Source organism: Salmo salar, chromosome 18 (genome assembly GCF_965601325.2).
Source record: "Salmo salar chromosome 18, fSalSal1, whole genome shotgun sequence".
Taxonomy (NCBI): Eukaryota; Metazoa; Chordata; class Actinopteri; order Salmoniformes; family Salmonidae; genus Salmo; species Salmo salar.
The window spans coordinates 12,869,810-12,896,295 of NC_138308.1; the positions used below are offsets into that span (position 1 = coordinate 12,869,810).

The 26,486-nt window shown below is 45.6% G+C and overlaps 2 protein-coding genes across 5 annotated transcripts in view; one reads left to right on the top strand and one right to left on the bottom strand.

The window, feature by feature from the left end:
- The first annotated feature begins 203 nt into the window (after positions 1-203).
- Positions 204-5,728, top strand: LOC106576749 (uncharacterized). Its single transcript, XM_045700755.2, has 3 exons — positions 204-455; positions 4,756-4,854; positions 5,436-5,728. Exons 1-3 carry the CDS (start codon positions 410-412, stop codon positions 5,519-5,521), a joined length of 231 nt encoding a protein of 76 aa, XP_045556711.1. The 5' UTR covers positions 204-409; the 3' UTR covers positions 5,522-5,728.
- A 2,791-nt stretch (positions 5,729-8,519) lies between these two features.
- Positions 8,520-26,486, bottom strand: part of eml4 (EMAP like 4) — a 113,074-nt gene continuing 95,107 nt past the window's right edge. For all 4 annotated transcript variants that reach the window (XM_014154117.3, XM_014154118.3, XM_014154116.3 and 1 more), the window contains 15 exons: positions 25,738-25,807; positions 24,388-24,498; positions 23,391-23,486; positions 23,123-23,257; positions 22,676-22,811; positions 18,767-18,918; positions 18,394-18,519; positions 17,641-17,772; positions 17,347-17,414; positions 17,123-17,211; positions 16,918-17,015; positions 14,602-14,689; positions 14,277-14,375; positions 12,769-12,899; positions 8,520-12,443 (listed from right to left, as the gene is read on the bottom strand). In XM_014154117.3, the coding sequence (XP_014009592.1) occupies positions 11,922-12,443; positions 12,769-12,899; positions 14,277-14,375; positions 14,602-14,689; positions 16,918-17,015; positions 17,123-17,211; positions 17,347-17,414; positions 17,641-17,772; positions 18,394-18,519; positions 18,767-18,918; positions 22,676-22,811; positions 23,123-23,257; positions 23,391-23,486; positions 24,388-24,498; positions 25,738-25,807 (2,053 nt within the window). In that variant the 3' untranslated portion in view covers positions 8,520-11,921. The remainder of the gene's footprint in view (positions 12,444-12,768; positions 12,900-14,276; positions 14,376-14,601; positions 14,690-16,917; positions 17,016-17,122; positions 17,212-17,346; positions 17,415-17,640; positions 17,773-18,393; positions 18,520-18,766; positions 18,919-22,675; positions 22,812-23,122; positions 23,258-23,390; positions 23,487-24,387; positions 24,499-25,737; positions 25,808-26,486) is intronic.

A 26,486-nucleotide genomic window follows, 5' to 3' on the forward strand; every position in this document is an offset into this window, starting at 1 on the left:
ACAACAAGGAAATACTTTTATGATTATGAATAACATTTATTCATACCTTATGAATGGTTTATTGTTTATTCATGAACATTATTAATAAAGTGTTTCTTGTCAACAATGAGCTTGGTCAGCAAACATAGGTGAAGTCTTATTTGAGTGTTCCAAGACTCCAACTGATAATGCCACAGTCATGTGATGACATAAGACACCATTTCCTTATATGGAAGACATTTTAGACACCATTCTTTAATCCTGAAATCCACCCTTGTCAAAACTGAGTGTATGCCGTGCCTGTCACTGTGTGGGTGTATGTGTTCCTGTCTGATCACACAGTATAAAAGCAGAGGTGCTCTCTGCCCCTCCAACACTTTAAACCTCAGATTTATCCATTGCTAAGAGAAGTCTTCGACTGAGACCAACAATGAGAGCCTACCTGGTCCTGCTTCTGCTGCTCCCTCTGTGCACAGGTAAGTCACACTTACTTACTTCACTTAGTGCGTTGAGTTCCTTGCCGAACATAGGTCATCAACGAACTGCTTCCAACCCCTTCTATCTCACAGACAAACTGCTTCCAACACCTATCTCACAGACAAACTGCTTCCAACCCTTTCTATCCTTAGCCAGTTGTTTGAGTTATTGTTGCCATGTCAGTCGCTCTATCTTAATGCCTTGCTCTGTGAGGATGCGGGTGGAGGAGTAGATAAAGGTGGTCTCGGGCCTTTCTCTCTTGCGTTTAACTTGTGGGCTAAAGGTAAGAGTCTGTTTGTTGATCCACGCAACGCACATTTCTTCTTAGAGTGTTGCCTAACCAGCACCACTTCCTCCTCTTCATTTGTGCTTCAATAGGTTCTTGTTTTTGATTTCCACAGTCAAATGTTGCTGATGGTATCTGATGGTATCTGTCTAAGTAAGCTTTAGAGGCATCGGTTGGTGAATGTTTGTACTTTTTAAAACCTCTTAGATGTAAAGTTCCCTATTTAGGGGAGTTTGAGCGGTTCTGGACCGGTTCCGACCCCAATTGTTGCGCTCCGTGAACGGCGCTCCGTGAACGGCGCTATCTTTGGTTGTCCCACTTCCCATGCTGCTCTTAGCTCTCAGCTGAGATGCAGTATGTGAAATCTGACACCTCATTTTGCATAAGGAGCGACATATCACACTTTCTGGCCGATCCAGACAAAGGATCAAGTTCCTCTGGCTGGGAACCTCGCAGCTCCGCTCTAAACCAGATGGATTTAGAGCTCTCAACGTGAAAGAATATCAAATCATTTCGTCGAATTGAAACAAGACCAATTTCTCATGGTCACAGAGGGACGATCACTTTGTGCTTAAAGCTGAAGTTGTAACGAGGCAGCAGGCATTTGAACGGCGTCTCTGCGTCGCACAAAGTTTGTTGGGCAGAACTCTCTGTGGTCAGTTATATGAAATGGTCCCAATTTTGTACTGTCACCAAGTATGATCATATTTATTTTACAGTTATAAGGTGCAATCTTATAGTTAGTCATTATAATTAATACAATATTTAGAAAGCATTTCAATCCCTATTCACACTTTTATTGAACATTTTAAAATATGATTTTTCATATTTGTATTTGTATAGTGTACTTGAGATTGTGTCCTCAAAAGTGACTACACCTCAGCAATTTATTACTATTTTTACCAGAAAGGTGATATTTTTATCTTTCTGACAGTATAAGAAATGCTAAGACCAATGTTCTCTTTTCCAGATGAGCCCTGTTTAGTACATCAAAATACAATATAGACAAACTACACATCCATATACACATTAAAATACACTTTTATTATTCACAGCAATACATGAAAAGCGAAACACAATCATAGAAAACGGACAAATTCTTCAGTAAAAAACTTTGCATGGTAGGTGTTCTTGAAGGCTTCCCTGGCATCTTTCAATCTATTTACATTTACATTACATTTAAGTCATTTAGCAGACGCTCTTATCCAGAGCGACTTACAAAATGGTGCATTCACCTTATGATATCCAGTGGAACAACCACTTTACAATAGTGCATCTAAATATTTTAAGGGGGGGGGGGGGGGGTTAGAAGGATTACTTTATCCTATCCTAGGTATTCCTTAAAGAGGTGGGGTTTCAGGTGTCTCCGGAAGGTGGTGATTGACTCCGCTGTCCTGGCGTCGTGAGGGAGCTTGTTCCACCATTGGGGTGCCAGAGCAGCAAACAGTTTTGACTGGGCTGAGCGGGAACTGTGCTTCCTCAGAGGTAGGGGGGCCAGCAGGCCAGTGGTGGATGAACGCAGTGCCCTTGTTTGGGTGTAGGGCCTGATCAGAGCCTGAAGGTATGGAGGTGCCGTTCCCTTCACAGCTCCGTAGGCAATCACCATGGTCTTGTAGCGGATGCGAGCTTCAACTGGAAGTCAGTGGAGAGAGCGGAGGAGCTATTTCAAAGGCTTTCTCAAAGTTCCAATTTATGGGTTGTTTTATGATAATCCTGAGGTTGGCAATTTGGTCTCTGAAAGATCTACCACTTCTCCGGGGTTGGGGAGTAATCTGTTACATGTAAGGGATTACAAAAAAAACGGTATCTGTAATCCGTTACATTACCAGCAAAAATATTGTAATTAGATTACAGATACTTTTGAAAAACTAGATAATGACTTTGAGGATTACTTTTACATTCACAATAGATGTTTGCAAAAAAAATCGGAGACTTCTCTGTTTTCTCAAGGACATTCAAATAAGCATTGAAAAAAGGCGCAAATTTAAGTTTGTTCCACCTGAGCGACTCTGACCACAAGTCAGAGACCACTATGATGACACACCAAATGTGCTTGATGGATCGTGGGAAAAGGGCAAAATCCAAGCTATGTCTTCCAATGGTGCGACTGCTGTCGGCATCCAAAGATGATCCAACTTGAATAAACGTTTGGTAAGGATAACAGCAGTGGTGTAGTCTACGGCAATACGGATATCACTTATTATTGATATTTACATAGCGCATTGATGTGATTGTGAATAACACTGCTACTCTCTGATTTAGCTATTTGCGCCTTACGGATTGTGGTTGTTGAGGATGGCTGTTCACAAATTCAAATGTGTATTTGAACCCAATAATAGTTGAATTCAAGAAGTTTAAGCTGCCTATCAATCATTGTTTTTGAAAACAGTGGACAGCCAGTGAAAAATGCACTCTTGCAACAGATGCATAGTGCGGATCCCAGCCTATGAGCAATGAAAGCCCCACTTTTTTCCCCCAATCTAATTCAGGCTGGTAAACATCAATAATCCATAGATATAATGGACACAAACTCAAAAGGCAATCTGTAGTTGCTTCAGCCATTTTTGGACTTAAATTATATATGATATATATATCCATTGATTCTTGAAGAATATAATTTATGTCTCATGAGCTTAGTTCAACTGTCACGCTCCATGAGAACCCAAAATATAAGCTTGTTTTTCTCTGTTTGTAAACATTGTAAATGTAAACAAACACTGTATAGCCTCATAACATGGTTAAAACAATAATTGTGATATCATGGATGGTCAGTCCTTGCATCTATAGCTCTGTCTGTTAATCCGAGAGTGGTTACATTTCTCCAGGCCCATCACTCTTTACCAAAAAAACAAAACGGTTTCCCCGCCTCTTATCTGTGGATTTGCCCTTTAAACAGCTGCATATTGTCAAGATATCAAAGTGTCACCAACAAAAAGGTGAACAATAGGCCTATAGCAAATGTAGCATATGACATTCACTTTTCACATGTAAATAGCACTTTTCAGTAGTGCTCAAACATGCCATTCCATGAGCGCAGCATTTATTTTTCAACTTGAATCAATGAGCCCAATCAGTCCTCCATGACAACAAGATCATAAACAGAGTAGGGCTGGCTAATAAGTCCTTAGTTTTGAGGTTATCCTCAGGTAAGACAATTAGGCTAATCTATACATTCATATTTCCATGTCCTATTCTTGAAGATCAAGAGATATAACATTTATTGGAATGACTGGAATTCTGACTTTGGCTTTTAATGTGAAGATATAATTTAATCATATTATTATCTGTAGTAGAAAGTGATGGGTTAGAAGAAGCCTAAATTACCAATAAAGTAAAATTTAACATCCATATATGGCCAGCTATGTAAACTTGAACAGATTTATCCTGCAGTAGATGTCGTTCAATTGGTAACATACATTTTTGTCTTCTTCTAATGCCTCTTAAGGGGAAAGTAATCTAAAAGTAACTTAATGTAATCAGATTACGTTACTGGGTCTGGGTAATCTAAAAGTGATGTTACTGATTACAATTTTGGACAGGTAACTGTAACGGATAACATTTAGAAAGTAACCTATCCAACCCTGCACTTCTCAAACCAGCCTAATGTTTTTCATCCACCACCATCCTATAGGAGGATGTGATTGAACACGTTTCCTGGTGTTGTCCAACATTATCCTGAGGTAGCTTTTACACTCCCTTAGGTCTCCTTTCTTCTGTATTTTGAGGTCTAACACATAACCCAAAGACACACACACACACACACACACACACACACACACACACACACACACAGCAGCTCACACACACGCAAGTACAGTACACACATGCACATCTGAATTCCTGCTCTGCATCATTCATAACCGTGCTGGCAAGAGATTGAAGTACTTCCTCAGACCACATCATTATGCCATTACGTTGGTTGTCTCTGGTGATCTGTGAACCAGCCTAAACATACCGTAGTCATTGATGAGACCTAACCCTGACCCTCTTCCCTCTCCCTTCCCTTGTCATAGCCGACTACACCATTGAGTGTTACGGTGAGGACTTCCTGATGCTGAGGAACCAGCTCCTACAGTGCTCAAGCAAAACAAAGCAGGCCTGCTACACCAGGAGTGAGTATCACCACCAATAGTCCTTCACTTGGCTCCCGCTACACAAGGGCCGTGTCCATCCCTCTCTCTCTCTCGTGAGCTCATTGGAGGAGAGGAGAAAAAGGGGCCCACCCCTTGGACTTCCTTCACCAATAACCTTTCGAAAGGGAGGCGACGAATTCAGAAACGAGGACGGCGGAAGCGAGGATTTGACAGCTAGTCACGTTTTCAGACAGCCCAGGACTGAGCAATATTACTTGTTCTTGGCAAGGCTGGTTCTTTGGATCAATTGGTAGATGACATTGGCTATCAGATATGCCCATAATTACGATGGATTGCAAAATACAACAGTTAACACAACGTTTGGACCTTCAACAGGGCAACATCCAATTATCATGGACTTCTGACCATAACAAAATCAGTGACACAATAATGAATTATTCAACTGGGATACAAAAAACATAAGTGATCAAATCCGTAGCCTAACAATAAGTCTTATTGAATAAAACAGTTTGTGATAATAAAATCCTTGATCCTAGTACATCTTCTGATAAAGACCTTCATCCTACTACATCTCCTAATATGTTGTGCCTCCTCTACAGAGTCTGGGGAGAAGGGCTGTGCTAGGCTGGAGTTATGCTCTCGAACAGGCTGGAAGTGCTGCCATCAGAACCGCTGCAATGCCTAGAACTGATTCCAGGGGACACTAACTCCACGGCCCAGGACAGGCAGAGGAAGAAGAGCAGGACAGATGAGAGAGGATCTGTGATATCAGCTGACAGTGACTTGCTGTTTAGCACTTGGTGATTGAATGCGGTTGTATAAATAACTTGAGAAAAATTACTTTAATTTGATGTAAAGTCACATGAAATAAAGTCTTACGAAATTTTAACAACATATCTCGGGTCTGAAATTCTGCTATAGTATACATCATTTCATCAGTGTTTTGTAAGCATGCAGAACTATTCAAGCAGGACTCACAGGGTCACTTTACTCAAGTTATTCTTTCAAATGTGGCATGCTGAATCACGCTGCTCATAGGGACGCTCTTGCATCCTTCCCTTTAGCGGTACAGACAGACAGAATTTTCTCCTGTGTGTGTGGTGCCTGGCAGTCTGTGTGGTAGTCAGTCAGCAAGATCTGCTGAATCAGAACGACACCACTCCTCGGTTTACCCACAGAGTCTAATACCACAGCCAGAGAACTCTGTCCACTGTTTACCCACAGAGTCTAATACCACAGCCAGAGAACTCTGTCTACTGTTTACCCACAGAGTCTAATACCACAGCCAGAGAACTGTCCACTGTTTACCCACAGAGTCTAATACCACAGCCAGAGAACTCTGTCCACTGTTTACCCACAGAGTCTAATACCACAGCCAGAGAACTCTGTCCACTGTTTACCCACAGAGTCTAATACCACAGCCAGAGAACTCTGTCTACTGTTTACCCACAGAGTCTAATACCACAGCCAGAGAACTCTGTCCACTGTTTACCCACAGAGTCTAATACCACAGCCAGAGAACTCTGTCCACTGTTTACCCACAGAGTCTAATACCACAGCCAGAGAACTCTGTCCACTGTTTACCCACAGAGTCTAATACCACAGCCAGAGAACTGTCCACTGTTTACCCACAGAGTCTAATACCACAGCCAGAGAACTCTGTCTACTGTTTACCCACAGAGTCTAATACCACAGCCAGAGAACTCTGTCTACTGTTTACCCACAGAGTCTAATACCACAGCCAGAGAACTGTCCACTGTTTACCCACAGAGTCTAATACCACAGCCAGAGAACTCTGTCCACTGTTTACCCACAGAGTCTAATACCACAGCCAGAGAACTCTGTCCACTGTTTACCCACAGAGTCTAATACCACAGCCAGAGAACTCTGTCTACTGTTTACCCACAGAGTCTAATACCACAGCCAGAGAACTCTGTCCACTGTTTACCCACAGAGTCTAATACCACAGCCAGAGAACTCTGTCCACTGTTTACCCACAGAGTCTAATACCACAGCCAGAGAACTCTGTCCACTGTTTACCCACAGAGTCTAATACCACAGCCAGAGAACTCTGTCCACTGTTTACCCAAAGAGTCTAATACCACAGCCAGAGAACTGTCCACTGTTTACCCACAGTCTAATACCACAGCCAGAGAACTCTGTCTACTGTTTACCCACAGAGTCTAATACCACAGCCAGAGAACTCTGTCCACTGTTTACCCACAGAGTCTAATACCACAGCCAGAGAACTGTCCACTGTTTACCCACAGAGTCTAATACCACAGCCAGAGAACTCTGTCCACTGTTTACCCACAGAGTCTAATACCACAGCCAGAGAACTCTGTCCACTGTTTACCCACAGAGTCTAATACCACAGCCAGAGAACTCTGTCTACTGTTTACCCACAGAGTTTAATACCACAGCCAGAGAACTCTGTCCACTGTTTACCCACAGAGTCTAATACCACAGCCAGAGAACTCTGTCCACTGTTTACCCACAGAGTCTAATACCACAGCCAGAGAACTCTGTCCACTGTTTACCCACAGAGTCTAATACCACAGCCAGAGAACTCTGTCTACTGTTTACCCACAGAGTCTAATACCACAGCCAGAGAACTGTCCACTGTTTACCCACAGAGTCTAATACCACAGCCAGAGAACTCTGTCCACTGTTTACCCACAGAGTCTAATACCACAGCCAGAGAACTCTGTCCACTGTTTACCCACAGAGTCTAATACCACAGCCAGAGAACTCTGTCCACTGTTTACCCAAAGAGTCTAATACCACAGCCAGAGAACTGTCCACTGTTTACCCACAGAGTCTAATACCACAGCCAGAGAACTCTGTCCACTGTTTACCCACAGAGTCTAATACCACAGCCAGAGAACTCTGTCCACTGTTTACCCAAAGAGTCTAATACCACAGCCAGAGAACTGTCCACTGTTTACCCACAGAGTCTAATACCACAGCCAGAGAACTCTGTCTACTGTTTACCCACAGAGTCTAATACCACAGCCAGAGAACTCTGTCCACTGTTTACCCACAGAGTCTAATACCACAGCCAGAGAACTGTCCACTGTTTACCCACAGAGTATAATACCACAGCCAGAGAACTCTGTCCACTGTTTACCCACAGAGTCTAATACCACAGCCAGAGAACTCTGTCTACTGTTTACCCACAGAGTCTAATACCACAGCCAGAGAACTGTCCACTTAACGGACCCAACTAGAGACTGAAACATCCAGAATTGACTAGGGAAGACCGTGAAATGAATAACCTCTCCACTATACAGACATAGACATACACATGGACGCATGCGTGCGTGCCCACATACACAGTCAGCAGGTCAGGTATCAGAGGATTCAGATTGTTTTGTGTCAATCTCGTCACAGTTTGGTTTTCAGGATCAGTGACTTGTCGTCAGAGCTTGACAAAGTCCACATTTAATCCTTCCTCAAACATCTATGTCCCTGAGCCTGTTTCAGGGACATAGAGATGTTTGAGGAAGGATTAAAAGGTGGACTTTGTCACGCTCCGACAACAACTCAATGTTCCTGAAAACACAACAGTGACTCAATGTAAACTGAAATTATGTATTGAAGCGAACCCTTTCATACCACAAAACATTCACACCAAGATCAACACATAGATCAGTGGAAATACTCAAACATAAAAGCGTCTCTCTGTTTTAAAATGTTTATTTGCATTTTTTTTTTTTTAAATCTTCAGTATTTTTCTAGAGACAGAGCGTCTCAAACATTGTCACGTGAAACATGTTTTTTTTTGTTTTTTTGTCGTCATTCATACAGTATCTCATCACCATCAAATCATTTCAACATTTCATCAGTATCCCCGTCATCGTGGATGGTCACAACCATGTTTATTTTGAATATCACAAAAGGTTGTACATGTCTGTGTCCCCCCCCCCCCCCCCCGCGCTCCTTTATGCCCTCCCCCATTCCAACCACGGTGTCCCTACCTCCCCCATCCCCCCCCCCCCCCCCCCAGGACACTTAGACATTCATTCACAAGGCTGAGGTTTCAGACCAGTCAAGGAGCTTTGTGTTTTCAACTCACTTCTCTCCTTCCCCTTTTTTCCCTTTGTGTCTTTTGGATACTAGCCATCTAACTCAAAAAACATGGTTCTATACAAGCCCTTCAGAAAAACTTCCTCTAAAAAGATGGTTGAATAGAAATAATGGCCCTCTACCTCTCAAAATCCTTAGATCCTTGTCAGGGCCCAGTACACGGGATGCCCTGGTGTCCAAACCCTCCACACCTTACTAATCCTCCCTATCTTCAAAAAAAACATTTCCCCTCCCTTTAACCAACACAGGCAAAACCTACCGAACCCCCACCCCCGAACCCCTCTCAACGTGGACATTATGTCAAGGCCATTCGTCAGAGCAACATTCAAAGTACATAACGGCTGTAGGCCCCCCGATTGGTAGACCACTAACCAAGTCTACAAGGGCGAGGTGATTGGCCATGAATACACTGTAAAAACAAGAGGAGCGACACCCCCCGGAAAGCCAGTTCACTGTCCCCACCATAACAACCTGTCATGGTAAGAAGAGCACATTATGCGGACTCGAGAGAGACATTATTTCACACTGTATTGTACGTGCTTGGCCTGTGGATGAGCTGGAGGAGTGTGCCCCCTAGTGGTAAAAGAAAGCAATGAAAAACGGTTCAGAGGATCTATCTATATCTCAAGATGAAGAGACCAGATATATACACACAGGCATACCATTATATACATAAAGTAGCCACACCTGAAAGTACAAAATGAATGAGTATGGGAGGGGAAGATCTAGCAAGACCACATGCCCCCCCCCCTGGGAAAACTGCTTTGTAGCGTTCCGGAAAGACTCCAGATATCGTAAGGTACGAGTTAGTTTATAGATTGACACCTGTAATTGAACGAGGTTCAAAAAGCGTGTTCACGTTCCATGCACTCAGCATTCTGGGAAGGAAATCCCATGTTCACTACAACCACAGAACCACAGGGGGAAACAAACTACAGGACCAACTACAGAGAAAATCGACCTATAGAAAAGCATTCCCAAGAAGGAAAAAAAACAGTTGATTTGCAAAAACAAAAGAAATCTGAAAATGCTCATAATATAAAAAGAGAAAGAGGTTCTTTGTGGGCCAGCTGGAAGTCTACATATTTGAGGGCAACGCTAGAATAACATCGGCATAACATCGACACAACCATGCCCTCATGCAGTCTTTCACTACGATTGATAACGTCTCTACCTCTTCACTGCAACCCTGTCAATGCCACATTACCGACTTTAGTACACCATTACCGACATGCACTTTACCTTTCACAGTCAGTCCCATGTTCACTACAACTACACCGTTCTACACCACATACCTTTTTACAAAGTCCTCCCGCTTCCTTCTGATAATGACAAACCTGGAAAATGACTGTACTTACTATCAAAATCTTTACTGTGCATTGCCACATAGGCCTTAGTCATGGGTATGCATATCCCTTCTATCGTCCTTCAGTCTTCCTTGCTATAGAAAGCCTCCACTTTCTCTCCCTAGTCACGGACGGACAATTAAAACGCAATCTCTCAATTCTCTATCCTCTACTTCCAGGCGACAAACAGAAGAGTCTCCCTCTCTCTCTAAATGTACCAGCGCATTCCCACCGAAGGGAGACAGAGAGGGCTGTGTAGAAAAACACAGAGGGGGCTCTCTCCCTCCCTCTGCTGGCTGTGTATTCCTGTGAGAGTGATCCAGTCCTGATTTCTGCAGAAAGGGGGGGGGGGGGGGGGCGATGAGCCGGAATGACACAAATGTAGAAAACGGCGGTTCGCAGACTTTTAAGACTTTTTTTTTTCAAATCTTTTTTTCTTCTTAAATACATCTCAGTCCATTCCAGCAGAGAAGGAACAGTCCCCAGGATAAGATTTTAAAAGGTATAAATCCAAAAGGGAAATAAAAATAAACAGGAAAAAATGGTAGCATGTTATTGTAGGGCGAGCAGGTGAGAGTCTGCTGGGCACTGGTGGCTGGTGGTTCAGTGTGGTCATTGTGTCCATGGTCACAGGATATCCTATGGCTCATTTTTAACCTTTCTGGCCACTACGAGGCTGGATGGATGAGTTTCCTGCAGGGACTCTGCTAGAGAGAACAGCTTATTGCCATGGAAAGGCAGTCTGCATGCATGTCAGCCCTTACACACACACACACACACACACACACACACACACACACACACACACACACGTCTTGCGCAGCTAACCTTGTGGGGGACATACAATTCAGTCCCATTCAAAATCCAATTTTCCTTAACCCCTAACCTGTACTCTTACCCAAAAACCTAACCCTAGCTGCTAACCCTAGCTGCTAACCCTAAACCTAATTCTAACCCAGACACTAATTCTAACCTTAACCCCCTAGAAATAGCATTTGACTTTGTGGGGATCAACAGTTGTTCAAATATTTGTTTGTTTACTAGTCTTGTGAGGACTTCTGGTCCCCAGAAGTATAGTTAAACACGCGCGCGCACACACACACACCTGTTTGAAAGCCCAGAGTGATGGAGTATGTTTTCATCAGCTGTATGTGATGGTATATGTGATGGTATATTACTGGTTGTATGTGGTCGCAAATGATGCTATGGTGTGTTATTGCAGGTTGTTGCATTCTCGAGTAAGGATTAGATGAGTATACGTTTCTATGGCAACATAGCTTAGACATGTGATCAATATTGAATAAGGGCTGGACTGAGGAGTGAGCATTAGCAGACACGACTTAACCGTATGAACCAGAACAACCACAGCATTCTCTCCTCACACTCTCACAACGTCGGGTGATCATCTTTAAAACAACATAAACCACTAATATCACTGCCTTGTCTCACGTACACCCTCCATCCTTCTCCAAATAACGCAGACATCAAAAAGAAACAAAAAGAAGAGCATGAAGATAAAACTAAAACTGAAAACAAAAAGAGACCTGAACAGAGATGGAACCCTCCTGAGAGACGCAGCGACATCGAGGCGCCTCCAGGGGGGAGCGCTGAGCAGGTGTGAGAGCTGGGCTGCGTCACAACTGAGGCTCTTCACGAGGGTGGGGTGAAAGGGCGGCCCTCGTCGCTAGGCGTGGCCGTGTCGTCGCTGGGGTCCAGGCTGTCCTTGAGGCTCAGCGTGCTGTCAGAGGGGGGCGGGGTTAGCTCGGCGGGGGGAGGGGTTTCGGGGGAGCTCTCCTGCCGTCCGTTGGTCGTGGGGGAGGTTGGTGTGGGGGGAGGTGTGACAAGAGCCACTCCCCCGCAGTGCGCCGCTGTGGGGTCAGAGGTCAGGTCGAGGACGGTGGGCGGGGTAGGGGTTGGCGTCGCGGCCGGCTTGGTGGGGGTGGGCGTCAGAGGCACCGCTGGGATGGCGGCACGGAGGATGGAGTTATGTAGGAGCCCCTCCCCTAGAGAGAGGGAGGAGTCACTGGGGACCAATGAGGGGGTCTTCTCCACCAGACGCCACTGCATGACACTGGTATCCTTCCCGCCCGTGGACACCAGGTGACTGTCGTTGTGCATGAAGGTCACATTGGTCACGTGACTGCTGTGGGCGCTGTATTTGTGGCTAGGTGCCTGCGGAGGAAGGAGCCATGTGAGCACATTATATTAGGATTTGAAGCCAATATTACAGTAGGCAATACTACATACAGTATGTATACCACAGGAGGTTGGTGGCACCTTAATTGAGGAGAACGGCCTTGTCGTAATGGCTGGAGTGGAATGGAATAAATGACATCAAACACATGGTTTCCATTATTTGATGCCACGCCATTCGCTCCGTTCCAGCCATTATAATGAGCCATCCTCCCCTCAGCAGCCTCCACTGATGTATACCGGGACAGTACTGTTGAGTAGTAAGGGGACTCTGCTGGTGCTTAGGGGCCAGGGCCCGGCTTACCTTGGGTCTTGCGCAGGGGTACTGGAAGAGGTGCACTTTGCAGAAGTCATCAGCCAGAGCGATCACCTTCCTGTTGTGGGACCTGATCAGGGCGTTGATGTCTGTACCATCGGAACCCTCAGGCCACACTCCTGGAAGACACACACACGGGTTGTTTTGACCCGCTATCGTAGCAGTGAAACCTGCCCTGAACTTTAGCCTCTGTTACTAGCCAGCTATCAACTGGTACTCTACCCTGCACCTTAGAGATATGTACATAGTCATTGAACACTGGTCACGTTAATCATGTTTACATACTGTTTGACCCACTTTATATGTAGATACTGTATTCTAGGCAAGTGTTATCGTATATAACTACTGCTGTACACAGATTTTCTATTCATGTACTGTCCCTACTGTCTATACACACCATCATACACATTTATATTCAGGACTTTGACATTGCTCATTCTAATATCTGTATATTTCTTATTTCCTTTCTTACATTTTCGGGGATTTGCGTGTATTGTTAGGTATTACCGCACTGTTGGGAGGAACATAAAGATTTCACAACACCCGCGATAACATCTGCAAAATGTGTGTACACAACCAATTTGATCGGATTTGATTTAGTGTCCTATCCACATGTTCAAGTACGTGAAGCCATGTGAAAAGCACACCACCAGGGGGCAGACCAACACTATAGGGGCCTTCATCCACACTAACGTGCACAGTAAACACTCCCCATCTTACCTTCTCCCTCTCACAGGGAGATACAGGTACATAGAAATGAATAGTGATCCCTTTACACACATATGCAATCTCTATTCTCAGGGGTCTTATCAGTTCCAGCATAAGCGAGGGACAATCTACTGGCTGAGAACTGAGGAATCTGACAGTTGAGAGATAACTATTTTTCCAGCCTCCTAAAGAACTAAAATATGTGGAGTCGGGGGGGGGCTGGTGTCGGGCTCTATTTTTTTGCTGGGACTGTCCCTCCCGAGACAATGAGAGAAGAAAGGGGCGGGGAGCGATAGAAAGAGATGGACAGAGAGAGAGAAAAAGAAAGAGGGAGGGAGGCAGACAAATAAAGACGGAGCTAGGGAAAGATGTGGGGAAGCACTGCGACGCGCCGTACTGCAGTGGGACAAAACCTGTAGTGAAACAGAGCAGGGTGAATTCTGGTAGCAGAGTTCAAACGGAAAGGACACGCGTTTGCTGCTATGCGCCGTTACAAACTTGCGTAATACGGATACTTTTTTTTTTTTTTTTGAAACAGATTGAGAAAGAGAGCAGAGGAAGACAGGATGAAGAAGAAAAAAAATAGGGAAAAGCAGAAAGTCAAAAGTGCGTAGGGCGAGTCCCAAACCACACTTTCTGTTCAGTAGCAGGTCTCACAGCCACAGAGGCTTTATCCACCCACAGCAGTGAAAATAAAAACACACAGTCTACACAGATCCGGCATAGCACAGCCACGAACAGAGCCAAAGCATTCCTGCCATATCCCTATTGCCCAAGTAGATACTGACCGAAGACATGGTAGCCCAGCACACAGGTATAGGTGGTCCAGTCGATGTCCTTACACTCTGAGCGGTTACGGATGTACTTGCAGCCGTTTGGAATGTCCCCTGCAAAGAGGATAGAACCAGGGCATAGGTTAAGGGAAATCTTCACAACAGCAGCGTTGGCTATTACGTAGGCTGTTTAAGAAAAAGTTCATGGGAAAAATAATCATTTGTCTGATTGCTAAACATCCCTTCGTGGATCACTAATTTAGCACCATGCTCCATCAATGAAGCTGCTGCTGCAACCTTACTAAGGCATGACACTCATTCGAAGGTGTGTTTTACGCACAGTAGAGGATCTCGTAGTCTCCTGAGTTGGACATGATGAACTTGTTGTCGGGGGACCAGTCAAGATGTGTGATGTAGCTGGAATGTCCCTGTTAAACCACACAGAAGGCTGGGTAGGTGATTTTAGGAGGAGAGATTGAAACAGTTCACGGTACATTCATGGAGCTAGAGACAGGTACAGCATGCGCAGCGCGGGCTAGCTTCGTTTTGCTAATCGTTTCAGAGGAGATTGTTTGCCTTTATTAAAACTAGCCCACGCAGCGGTTAAGTGCACTATCCTGGGAGCGAGCTCCAGTCTTCCATCACAGCCCATTGGAGGAGACACTGTGTGCGGCTGTCCTCCCCCCACACTCAGAGTCAGGGAGGGAATCTCTGTTTGCCTATCTTGGCACGTTGTTTGATTTCCTTCAGGTCTGCAGGCTTCCATCCAACACACAGACCCATACACACATGGAATCATATCATACACACAACATGGAGTCATACACACACACACACGTCTCTGACATCCTGCCAAGTTAAGGCTAGTCACTCCACAGCTGCTGAGCTCACTTTCTCACACAAACGCATACAAATCTGAATCCCATACTGACCGAAACACACACACACACACACACACACACACACACACACACACACACACACACACACACACACACACACACACACACACACACACACACACACACACACACACACACACACACACACAGAGTAGATGTATTTCTGTCTTGATGCATTTCCCTAATTATACATGCAATCCTAGGCACTTCCTTATCTGAACTAGAGGACTCGTATACATATTTGCATGTGTCCCTAGAAATCCCTACAAATAACTGCATATACTTATACTGTATATCTGCTTGTCTCGCTGCTTTGCTGTGGAGCTGTGGTTACAGACAGGGGCCCGGTCCTCTGGCAACGCCAATAAAACCTCAAACCAACCTTCCCACAATGTCTTTATTCCCTCTGGAGCCCTGAGCCTTTGAACCGTACCAAATGAGAATCTGGCTTTAATGCTCTCTCATGCAACCCCAAGCTTGTTTTTCAAAAATCTAAAATGTAACTGCTGTGCTCCTGATCTCTGATCTGTTATTAAACTACCCAACCCAAAGCGCTATACTGCCGCATGCTCTGCTGTGGCTGCCAGGCTATGTACGGTAAGTTGCCTGGGGGTTAACATTGGTAACGTTACGTCCCACAATAGGGTACCAAGACCATAGTGGTCAAGCACCAGAAGCAATGACCGTGACCACAACCTGAGCACCGTGGTCCTGGCCATTGGCATCCAACGCACAGATGACCAGAACTCCACAGGCATGGAGAGGGGGAGAGAGAGAGAGAGAGAGAGAGAGAGAGAGAGAGACGGACGAAAAGAGAGACTACATGAATAACGGGGACATGAAAGAGAGGGAGAAGAGTGAAACGGGGGAGAAAGAGCGCGAGAGAGGCGGGAGCCACGAGTGAGAGACACTACATACAGAGAAAGAGAGAGGAGAGAGGGAGGGAGACCACATTGAAAGAGAAATAGAGAGGTCGCAGACTGAGCAGCAGCCAAGCGGAGGCTAGAGGAGGTGTAAAACAACAGTGGAGTGATTCACACGGGCCCTGTGGGTCTCCAGACCGCTGTAGAGTTGACCTACTGGAGTCCCAGCACAGCGTACTGATCACCCTCTGTATACAGCCACCTCTACCCTGCTGGGGGTCGCGTCTTTCTCTCTGTGTATGTCTCGCTCTTTCTCGCTCGCACTTCAAAACAATTCAAGTCAATTAAAACGAGCTTCGCTGGCATAAAAGGAGCAACCCGACGGTGCCAAGGCAATACAAAATGTGTTAATAATTCATACTCTCTCTCCCTCTCGGTTTTCTCTCCTGTTGCTTTTCCTGTGATTAATACACTGTGAAAGCACTGATCAAATCCATCTCTCCAGCTGCAGGGAGACAGCACTCCCCAGGGCCCCCCCAAACACACACACACACACACACACACACACACACACACACACACACACACACACACACACACACACACACACACACACACACACACACGTCATTCAACACACCACAGCAGTCTGCATAACTCACTTTGATGAAATGCCTTTACTGTGGCTATATTTCTAAGCTAAAGGCCTCTTCCATGCTGGGTACTGAACTACTCCATTTCCTGTCATCACAGGTTCACTGAGGAGGTCAAATATACAGTCAGTAGACAAAGACAGAGTCTCTTTGAGGAAAATTATCTTCACACATGCATATAGGCACACACACACAGAGACACACACACACGCACACACGCAAATGGTGCTGTACTCACAATGCACTTCCCGCATCTGGTGTACTTGCGGCCTTTCTCCGACACGGTGTGGAGGTAAATGAAGTTGTCATGTGATCCCACTGCCAGCAGGGTGCCATCTGAGGAGGGAGTGAACAGGATTGTGGGTAAATGATCCACCGCGTTCTATTATCCTCCCAAATCCAATGCTACAGTTTGGATAGGATGTAAGACCAGCTCCACCCACCTACGGAGAAGCGCATGACTGACAGCTGCTCGTTGCCGTCTGTGTGAATGGCCACCAGGTCTCTGGTCTCTGCATCCAGAGCGTACCACCTGGGACACACGGGGGAGGGGAGAGAACAACACAAGAGGATTCAGAAGAAGGGACTTTTCCCATACAGGAGGAGAGATGGGACAGATAGACACTAATGTGCTTCAGAGTTAGAGATGGGGTTCAGCTGAACTTACTTTCCTGAGTGAGTACCGATGGCCACAACAGCACCACTGGGGTGAAAGTCGGCACAGTGGCCATGCTCCTGAGGGAAAGAAAGAGCAAGGGAGAGAGAGAGAGAGACACAAAATAAATGTACGTTTGAAATGTAAGGCCTGACTCCTAACTTGAGATTTGTTTGCATCTCAACGGAAAACTTAGATCAACATTTCAATTTTGTCTGTGAATAAAATCAAAAGGGTAGTGGATGAGTGTGGATTCTTAAATCTGATGTACAGAATAGTTCCCGAAAGGGAGGTATAAGTTCTTACATCCAGGAGCCTGTTCCATTCCAGGGAGTGGTCCACAGAGTTCCACAGGCACACCTGCCTGTCCTGGGCACAGGTTAGGAACAGGTCCTTGAAGGGGTGCGACGCCAGCCCCCATAGCTCGTCTGTGTGTCCCTGGGGGCGAAAGGTCAGAGGTTAGAAAATAATGCTGATGGGGTTATGCTTTCATTCAAAGTGACTTAAGTACTTAACACGACCTACTGAGAAGTAAACACATATTCTGCATATTCTGTATGTTGCCCATTTAAAGTGGGAATCAAAACCCAGATGGCCTCCTTCCCACGGGGCTAGCGTGCCTCAGAGGACAGAAGAGGGCGGGATCAGTTGGGTACCCTCAAAAGACGGGAGAAATACCTCCGCCTAGGCTGTTTATACAGCGTTCAAATCACTGGGAATAAACGAAGACAGTTATACAACACGGCTCTCTGGAAAATAGCAGCGTCTCGCCCGCTCTGCTCTCTGGGAAAGCAGCTAGTGAGGTGGCCGACACTGGCATCCTTACAACAGGGCTGGTATAGCAGGGCCCTGCAGTCCTGAGATGCCTTTAGCTATGTAGCTAAAGGCCCCGGATGTTTCAGGCGTGCCACACCAGGAATATTTAGCGGTGGTGGTCAGCTAGTCAACAGTGAGAGATAGAGAGGACGAGAGAGAGAGAGAGAGAGAGAGAGAGAGAGAGAGAGAGAGAGAGAGAACGAGCGAGCGAGCAAGAGAGCGACATAGAGTGAAACCTCTCACCTGCACTTCCACCTGGAAACCGTCATTAAATGTCCCCCTCAGGATGAAGTTACGCGAAGTGCCCACCAAAAACTGCTCCCCCTTGCCCTCGGCCACAGCGCGAATGGTTCCATATTGATCGGGGACCTGCAGTGGAACAGATGCACCGAGATGTATAACAAACATCTTCCCAAAACAGTTCCCAAATCTGATCAACATTGAATGATAGGTTTATCATCCTATTGAACATGTGGTATTTGACATATATGATACACTGTATATCAGTAAGTATATATGTTTGTGCATAATCCATGGTGTTCTGGTGTATATGTGCCTGTGTTGTATTCTGTATGGCTGTGACTGGCAGCATTATGTTCTGTGTGGCCCACTGCACCTCTATGTCCCTCTCTGGGTTGAGGTCGTGGTCCCAAAGAATGATCTTGTGGTCCTTGCCCCCTCCGGTCAGCAGGGTCCCGTTCCTCATCTGACACAGAGTGAACACACTGCCGTCATGGGCCTTGATCTGACGGCTGATCTGGTACGCACCTACAGGGGGGACGAACAGAGGGGAGGGGAGAGAGAGGGAGAGGGAGAGGAGAAAGAAAATTGCCCAGAAGGAAAGAAGAGGGAGAGAGGAATGAGAAAGGGAGTGAGGGTGGTCGTAAAACAGCTCACAGCGGAGAATTCTGGGAATAGGATACAACAGATATTTGACCTTTGCTAATGTAGTTTATGTGCCACGGTACAGGCCAGCTCATTGTTCCCTCTAAAACTCGGTTGCTCAGTGACTTTCAACGTGGCACAGTCATAAGAACAAATCAGTTCGTCAAATTTCTGCCCTGCTAGAGCTGCCCCGGTGAACTGTAAGTGCTGTTATTGTGAAGTGGAAACGTCTAGGAGCAACAACGGCTCAGCCGTGAAGTGGTAGGCCACACAAGCTCACAGAACGGGACCGCCAAGTCCTGAAGCGTGTAAAAATTGTCTGTCCTCGGTTCCAGCACTCACTACTGAGTTCCAAACTGCCTCTGGAAGCAACGTCAGCACAATAACTTTTCATTGGGAGCTTCATGAAAGGGGTTTCCATGGCCGAGCAGCAGCACACAAGCCTAAGATCACCATGGACAATGACAAGCATCGGCTGGAGTGGTGTAAAGCTCGCCGCCATTGGACTCTCTGGTGTGATGAATCACGATTCACCATCTGGCAGTCCCACAGACGAATATGGGTTTGGTGGATGCCAGGAGAACGCTACCTGCCCCAATGCATAGTGCCAACTGTAAAGTTTGGTGGAGGAGGAATAATGTCTGGGGCTGTTTTTCATGTTTCGGGTTAGGACCCTTAGTTCCAGTGAAGGGAAATATTAATGCTATAGCATACAATGACATTCTAGACTATTCTGTGATTCCAACTTTGTGGCAACAGTTTGGGGAAGGCCCTTTCCTGTTTCAGCATGACAATGCTTCCGTGCACAAAGCAAGGTCAATACAGAAATTGTTCATCGAGATAGGTGTGAAAAAACTTGACTGGCCTGCACAGAGCCCTGACCTAAACCCCATCAAACATCTATGGGAAAAATTGGAAGGCAGACTGCGAGCCAGGCCTAATCGCCCAACATAAGTGCCCGACCTCACTAATACTCTTGTGGCTGAACGGAAGCAAGTCCCTGCAGCAATGTTCCAACATCTAGTGGAAAGCCTCCCCAGAAGAGTAGAGGCTGTTATAGCAGCAAAGGGGGGACCAACTCCATATTAATGCTTGACGAGCAGGTGTCCACATACTTTTGGCAATGTAGTGTACTTGCAGATTATCACTCCTCCTGTAATAATACTAAATTCTATGCTAATAACACAGACAGATGCACAGCAAGAGGCCCATTCCTCGAGTCTAGCCAGACTGAAACTGAGGCAGTGGAATTCTCAATGGAGGTAATATTGAGTGGCAGAGGGAGGTTATGTGCTAGAATGAATATGCATCAGACAGCGTTTCAGTCTCCGTATCGCTTCTGCTCCCCCACGTTGGCATGACCTCCATCCCTGCAGAGCTCAGACAGATGTGGACACACGCACACACACACACTCTCCCACCATCTAACCAGCAGGAGGCACTGTGGCCCAGCTCCACTACAGCAATTTGAGCAGAGTTGGTCAATAAAGAGATGAACAGTTTATCCCTGGCATCTGGCCAAAGTTCTGTTCATCCTGTTCTGCAGCATGCCAAGCAAAACCATTACTGCTCAAAACCCCCAACACCCCCCCCTCCCCAGGCACTCTGGCCTGCCAACAATCACACCCACTATTCTTCTCCTCTACCCCACTTTTCTTTCTACTTTTCTTCCCCGTCTTTCTCTTTCTGTGTCTCCTTCCAGGCGGTATTTCTTTTCTCCGATCTCGAATCACCTCTTTCAGTTGCTCTTCTCCGTGTCTTTGAGACTCACTGAGAAGGTAAAGCGCTTGGTATTACTCATTTGGGTATGTCTGATACGGTCAGACGGTTCTACCAAAGTGACTAAGTTGAACACAAATATTCATATGTACGTGGATCATGAGGGACAGCGCCATGGTCCAACCAACTGTGCCATCAGTGGCACTATACGGGCGGGTGAAGGGATTGTGTGAGGAATAAATTACATTGTATTGTGTAAGGTGCTGGCTCCACTACGGGCTGGCTCTATTAGGTCTAGAGGCCTGTTTGTGAGGTATAAATTACATTGTATTGTGTAAGGTGCTGGCTCCACTACGGGCTGGCTCCATTAGGTCTAGAGGCCTGTTTGTGAGGTATAAATTACATTGTATTGTGTAAGGTGCTGGCTCCACTACGGGCTGGCTCTATTAGGTCTAGAGGCCTGTTTGTGAGGTATAAATTACATTGTATTGTGTAAGGTGCTGGCTCCACTACGGGCTGGCTCTATTAGGTCTAGAGGCCTGTTTGTGAGGTATAAATTACATTGTATTGTGTAAGGTGCTGGCTCCACTACGGGCTGGCTCTATTAGGTCTAGAGGCCTGTTTGTGAGGTATAAATTACATTGTATTGTGTAAGGTGCTGGCTCCACTACGGGCTGGCTCTATTAGGTCTAGAGGCCTGTTTGTGAGGTATAAATTACATTGTATTGTGTAAGGTGCTGGCTCCACTACGGGCTGGCTCTATTAGGTCTAGAGGCCTGTTTGTGAGGTATAAAGTACATTGTATTGTGTAAGGTGCTGGCTCCACTACGGGCTGGCTCTATTAGGTCTAGAGGCCTGTTTGTGAGGTATAAAGTACATTGTATTGTGTAAGGTGCTGGCTCCACTACGGGCTGGCTCTATTAGGTCTAGAGGCCTGTTTGTGAGGTATAAAGTACATTGTATTGTGTAAGGTGCTGGCTCCACTACGGGCTGGCTCTATTAGGTCTAGAGGCCTGTTTGTGAGGTATAAATTACATTGTATTGTGTAAGGTGCTGGCTCCACTACGGGCTGGCTCTATTAGGTCTAGAGGCCTGTTTGTGAGGTATAAAGTACATTGTATTGTGTAAGGTGCTGGCTCCACAAGGGGCTGGCTCCATTAGGTCTAGAGGCCTGTTTGTGAGGTATAAAGTACATTGTATTGTGTAAGGTGCTGGCTCCACAAGGGGCTGGCTCCATTAGGTCTAGAGGCCTGTTTGTGAGGTATAAAGTACATTGTATTGTGTAAGGTGCTGGCTCCACTACGGGCTGGCTCTATTAGGTCTAGAGGCCTGTTTGTGAGGTATAAAGTACATTGTATTGTGTAAGGTGCTGGCTCCACAAGGGGCTGGCTCCATTAGGTGTAGAGGCCTGTTTGTGAGGTTTAAAGGTCGAATGCAGCCATTTTTATCTCAATATCAAATCATTTATGGGTAACAATTAAGAACCTTTATTTCTATTTTATTACAATGATAAAACCTTAATAGCTTCTTAGCAAAGAGCAATTTCTCAAGCAAGAATTTAGCTAGGACTGTCTGGGAGTGGTCTTAGTGTGGAAGGGAAAACTGAAAACTAGCCGTTATTGGCAGAGAAGTTTGTTACTCTTTCTTATTGGTCTATTACTATTAACTAATTTCCCGCCTGGTGATGTCACCAGGCAGGCCAAAACTCCATGTCACCAAAACAGAATAACATTTCAGGCAGTCTTTTCAAACAGTTATTACACTAAAAGGGCATTATCATAATTTTCACAATTTCACAGTATTAGTCCAACCTCATAGTGTGGAAATATCAACAAAAGAAAACACAGGAAAATCACATTTTTGACTGCAATGGGCCTTTAAGGTAGTGTAAGCTAGAAGGTATAAAAGGTGTGTGGTGTACCTTTGGGTCCCTTCCCTGGGGTCGGCTCCACTGTGCTCCTGCTCCATATCAACATGACGCCTCCAGAGTCTCCAGTCAGGATGTCCCCGTTGTTGAGGAAGGCCAGACACTGAACAAACTTGGGTTTCTCGTATTTCTGAGCAGGAAGAGAAGTTGAACGAGTTATTTCATAATAATTGCATTGTGGATGTGTTTAAGGGAGACTAGAGAAAGAGCAGGTGTACGTGTAATGTTATATTACGTAAGGGATGCATCCTTTTCTGACATCACACCATTATTCAAGGCACTTAAGGTGACACGGTTATTGTGACGCCAATCTGTGAAAACAACCGTTAAGTGTACTTCTCTGTTTTGCTCGGCTCACGCAGATCTTTACGCGCTTTTAAGTCCTGAACAAGTGAAATACTATACAAGTCCTTTTTAAAGAGTATTAAGGTGTGTCCTCACCCCGAAGATGCCCTGCTTGCGTGCCAGCGAGGTGCCAGCCCAGGTCCAGAAGAAGATGTGGGACTTGCCACAGGTTACTATGGTGTTGGCATCAGTAGGGTGGAACTCCACCACAAGCACCACCTCATTTGTAGACTAGAGAAGGTGAAACAGAGATCGTATACAGTTAAAAAGAAGATCCATTTTTATAACCCAATCGTCAAAAAGGCAACGATTGACGTATTTTACGCAGAATTACACAGTATAAAACACCCCAGGTATCTCTGACCTTGATTTCAGCGATCTTGGATTTCTTCTGCCAGTCCCAGACAGTCAACATGTGGTCGTTGCAGTCATCAATCACCGCCAGGTGTGTGCCGGAGTCCTGTAGGAGAAAGCCAGGAGGAAGCAAGGTGTCTTCATGTCAGTAAAGCTTGTACCAAACACAGATCCTATTGTCTGCAATTCAATAAATCTGCCATAACATAATTCCAGTTTATGCCTGCAACTCTTTGATAGTGCATATTAACTGTTATATGCTGTAGGTCGGTGAGAGGGCATGGAAGATTCTAAACATGAATCAACCTGTTGCATAAATGGCCATAAAGATAGCAGGAATAACCAATAAACTTCTGAGCGGTTAACCATTAAGTCGACTTGGCATATGGTATCAGCAACGACATACGATGATGGCTCATCATCCTTCATTCAGGATGTACTCGTCTTTAACAAAGCAAATCCACTGCTTAGCTAGACCTCCGATAGCATAACAGGATAATGATTCACTTAACCTAGAATGTGTGTGTGTGTGTGTGTGTGTGTGTGTGTGCTCGTTTTTATGGAAATGGGTCATGGCGTATGCGTGTGAGTGTGTGCGTGCGTAGTTCGCTTGTGAAGGGAGCCAGACAGTAAAAACAGAGTCCTGGAATGTGCTAACGGAGGACAGGGAGAGAATAGTAACGGTAAACTACTACTGATTAGAGAGCATATGAGGTGCTCAACACCACAACGACACCACTCGGGACCCGCGAGCCTGATCACGAAATGGCTCGGTTCAGAAACACATCCCCCAGAACCCCAGACCTGATTCTAGAACAGCTTATCTAGACCCACTAACCACTGGCTGCGATGTGATTATGTTGAACTATGATATGTAGGATCTGTACACATCCCAGGATGGGGTCTCACATGAATTACTACACTATCGTACCCATATTTCCCATAATGACTAAAACGTCCTGGATTATATCATTAGAGGTGTTAGGATTGGTGCTAGTGGTGCCCACCGCTTTGGAGAAGGCCAGGGAGCCCACCCCTCTCTCGAAGGTGCCCAGGCCGATGACCTGCAGGGTGGACAGGCTGACCGAATCCCACACTCTCACATGGGGCTGCAGTGGCTGCAGGGGGAGAAGAAGAGAACGCACACGTCATTGAACTCTCAGTGTAGCCAAACTCAGACCCTATGGTTGCATTTAAAGTGTATTCTTCTTGACAGCATCCTTTCCTTGTTTCCTTCCCTTCACAATCAGTGGCAGATGAGGAGAGGCCAACACAACATTTGACCAGCTCTCAGCTTTTCACTGTGTTCCCTAATCAGAAACGTGCGTGTCTGTGTCTCGGTTGGGTCGCGATACTCCTTTCCAACTTCCTTTGCTTGTCTCCTCATCTTCACAAGCACTGGTAGATAAAATAACTGGATTGAATCACACCCAATTGCTTTTTACCTATCGCATCCTCTAAAGATCAGTGATCATTAAGGAAAAGTGGAAGGAGGTGAGGAAAGGAAGCCATTTTGAAGTCTTGAGAAAGCATTCAACAGTTATAGTCAGTTAGTTGTAAAATATCTGGCTCACTGACAGACAGGATCCTCGCCTAGGGAATCATTCGAGGAAGGTTAGAGCCAGTTTGACATGTTTACACCCAGAGAGCTTAAATATAATGAGTTGCATTAGAGAATGGATTATTGGTATGCTTGAGTAAACATGAGGTACCGGTGTCTGGATGTGCCCGTCAAAGACATGAGTGAGCCTGATTGTGCAACGCAAGCAGAAATACTCATACTGTACACAAGAAGAGACATTGTGCAAACAAGGATTATGTTTTTAAATATGACCACAGAGAGACATGTCATTCTGTATTTGGCAGGCTGGTATAAGACTACTTAAAGGACTGCTCCCATTTATTTGGGTATTTGTTTCGTTCGTCCATTGTTGACATAGTCCCAAAATGTTTTGCTCGTCTGCATTCAGGTTTTCAAGATATGTACGTTTCAATATGATGTAAAATGCATCATACAGGGATGATTTATGTATTTGCGTATTTTGAAACTTACATATCTTGAAAACTTGAATGCAGACGAGCAAAACATTTTGGGACTATGTCAACAATGGACGAACGAAACAAATACCAAAATAAGTGGGCGTTTTCCTTTAAGTTCCTTGGAAAAACCCCTTGGTGTCACCTAGGTGACATGTGAAGCCCTGTGACTTGCCCAGTTGCCTGTGTGGATGTATGACGGGGAAGAAAACAGGTTGAACAAACATGAAACGTCACACTGCCGATCATATTACTAAAAGACTTAGCAAGCAGAAAGATGAGGGGTGAGGAATGGGTGAGGAGGTGGGACAGTGACTCACCCGCCCATCCTTATCCACTCCTGCAATCTGTCCCGTGGCAATGCGGATCTTATCAGGGTGAACAGCAAGGCTGAGAGAGACACAGAGAGAACGAGATCAACAACAAAAAACAACGAGACATGTCTCGTGCGGAGGAAACTACCTCCCCGTTGAAAACACCCACAGTCAGCAACAATCAGTAGTGATAAGTGGAGCACGTCAGGTGTAAAACGAAGCCAGATGAGAGATAGCTGTTTGACTGAGCAGGCCTGTGTGCATGTCTGGCCCACGGCCTGATGGGAAGAAGCGAGGCGTATCGTTTCAAACGTAACACAGGTCTGAGTCAGCGCGCCGCTATCGCAGAGACTCATTTGACTCCCCCCCCACTTCTCGCTCACCTGGACAGAAGACATTTACATCTCATTTGCATAGTGTGTTTATCTGAAGAGGCTCCTGAGAGGCTGGGAGCCGGAGCCGGTGGAGCTGGAGGTGTCAGTTACACGGGCGGTTAGTGTAGGAACCATTGTGTCTGTGGCAGGTACTTGCTTAATCCGGATGAAAGGTTTTGTATGAAGTGTTTATACAATATTCAGACACTTGGGGACATATCATACTACCTTCTGTATCTAGCGTCTCTTATCTACTGTCTCCAGGATACGCAGCCCATGATACCGCGTAGGTTACCGTATGAAATGGACACCATACTGCACAACCGAGTCTGACCAAAACTCCCAGTTGCCACCAACTCGCCGTTTTGTGTAAAAACAATT

What these genes read in the sequence shown, in the direction of transcription:
- LOC106576749 (XM_045700755.2), top strand. Translation starts at nt 410, where the DNA reads ATGAGAGCCTACCTGGTCCTGCTTCTGCTGCTCCCTCTGTGCACAG. An exon ending in GCTGCTCCCTCTGTGCACAG is followed by an intron (nt 456 to 4,755) that starts GTAAGTCACACT and finishes CCCTTGTCATAG; the next exon opens with CCGACTACACCATTGAGTGT. An exon ending in GCAGGCCTGCTACACCAGGA is followed by an intron (nt 4,855 to 5,435) that starts GTGAGTATCACC and finishes CCTCCTCTACAG; the next exon opens with AGTCTGGGGAGAAGGGCTGT.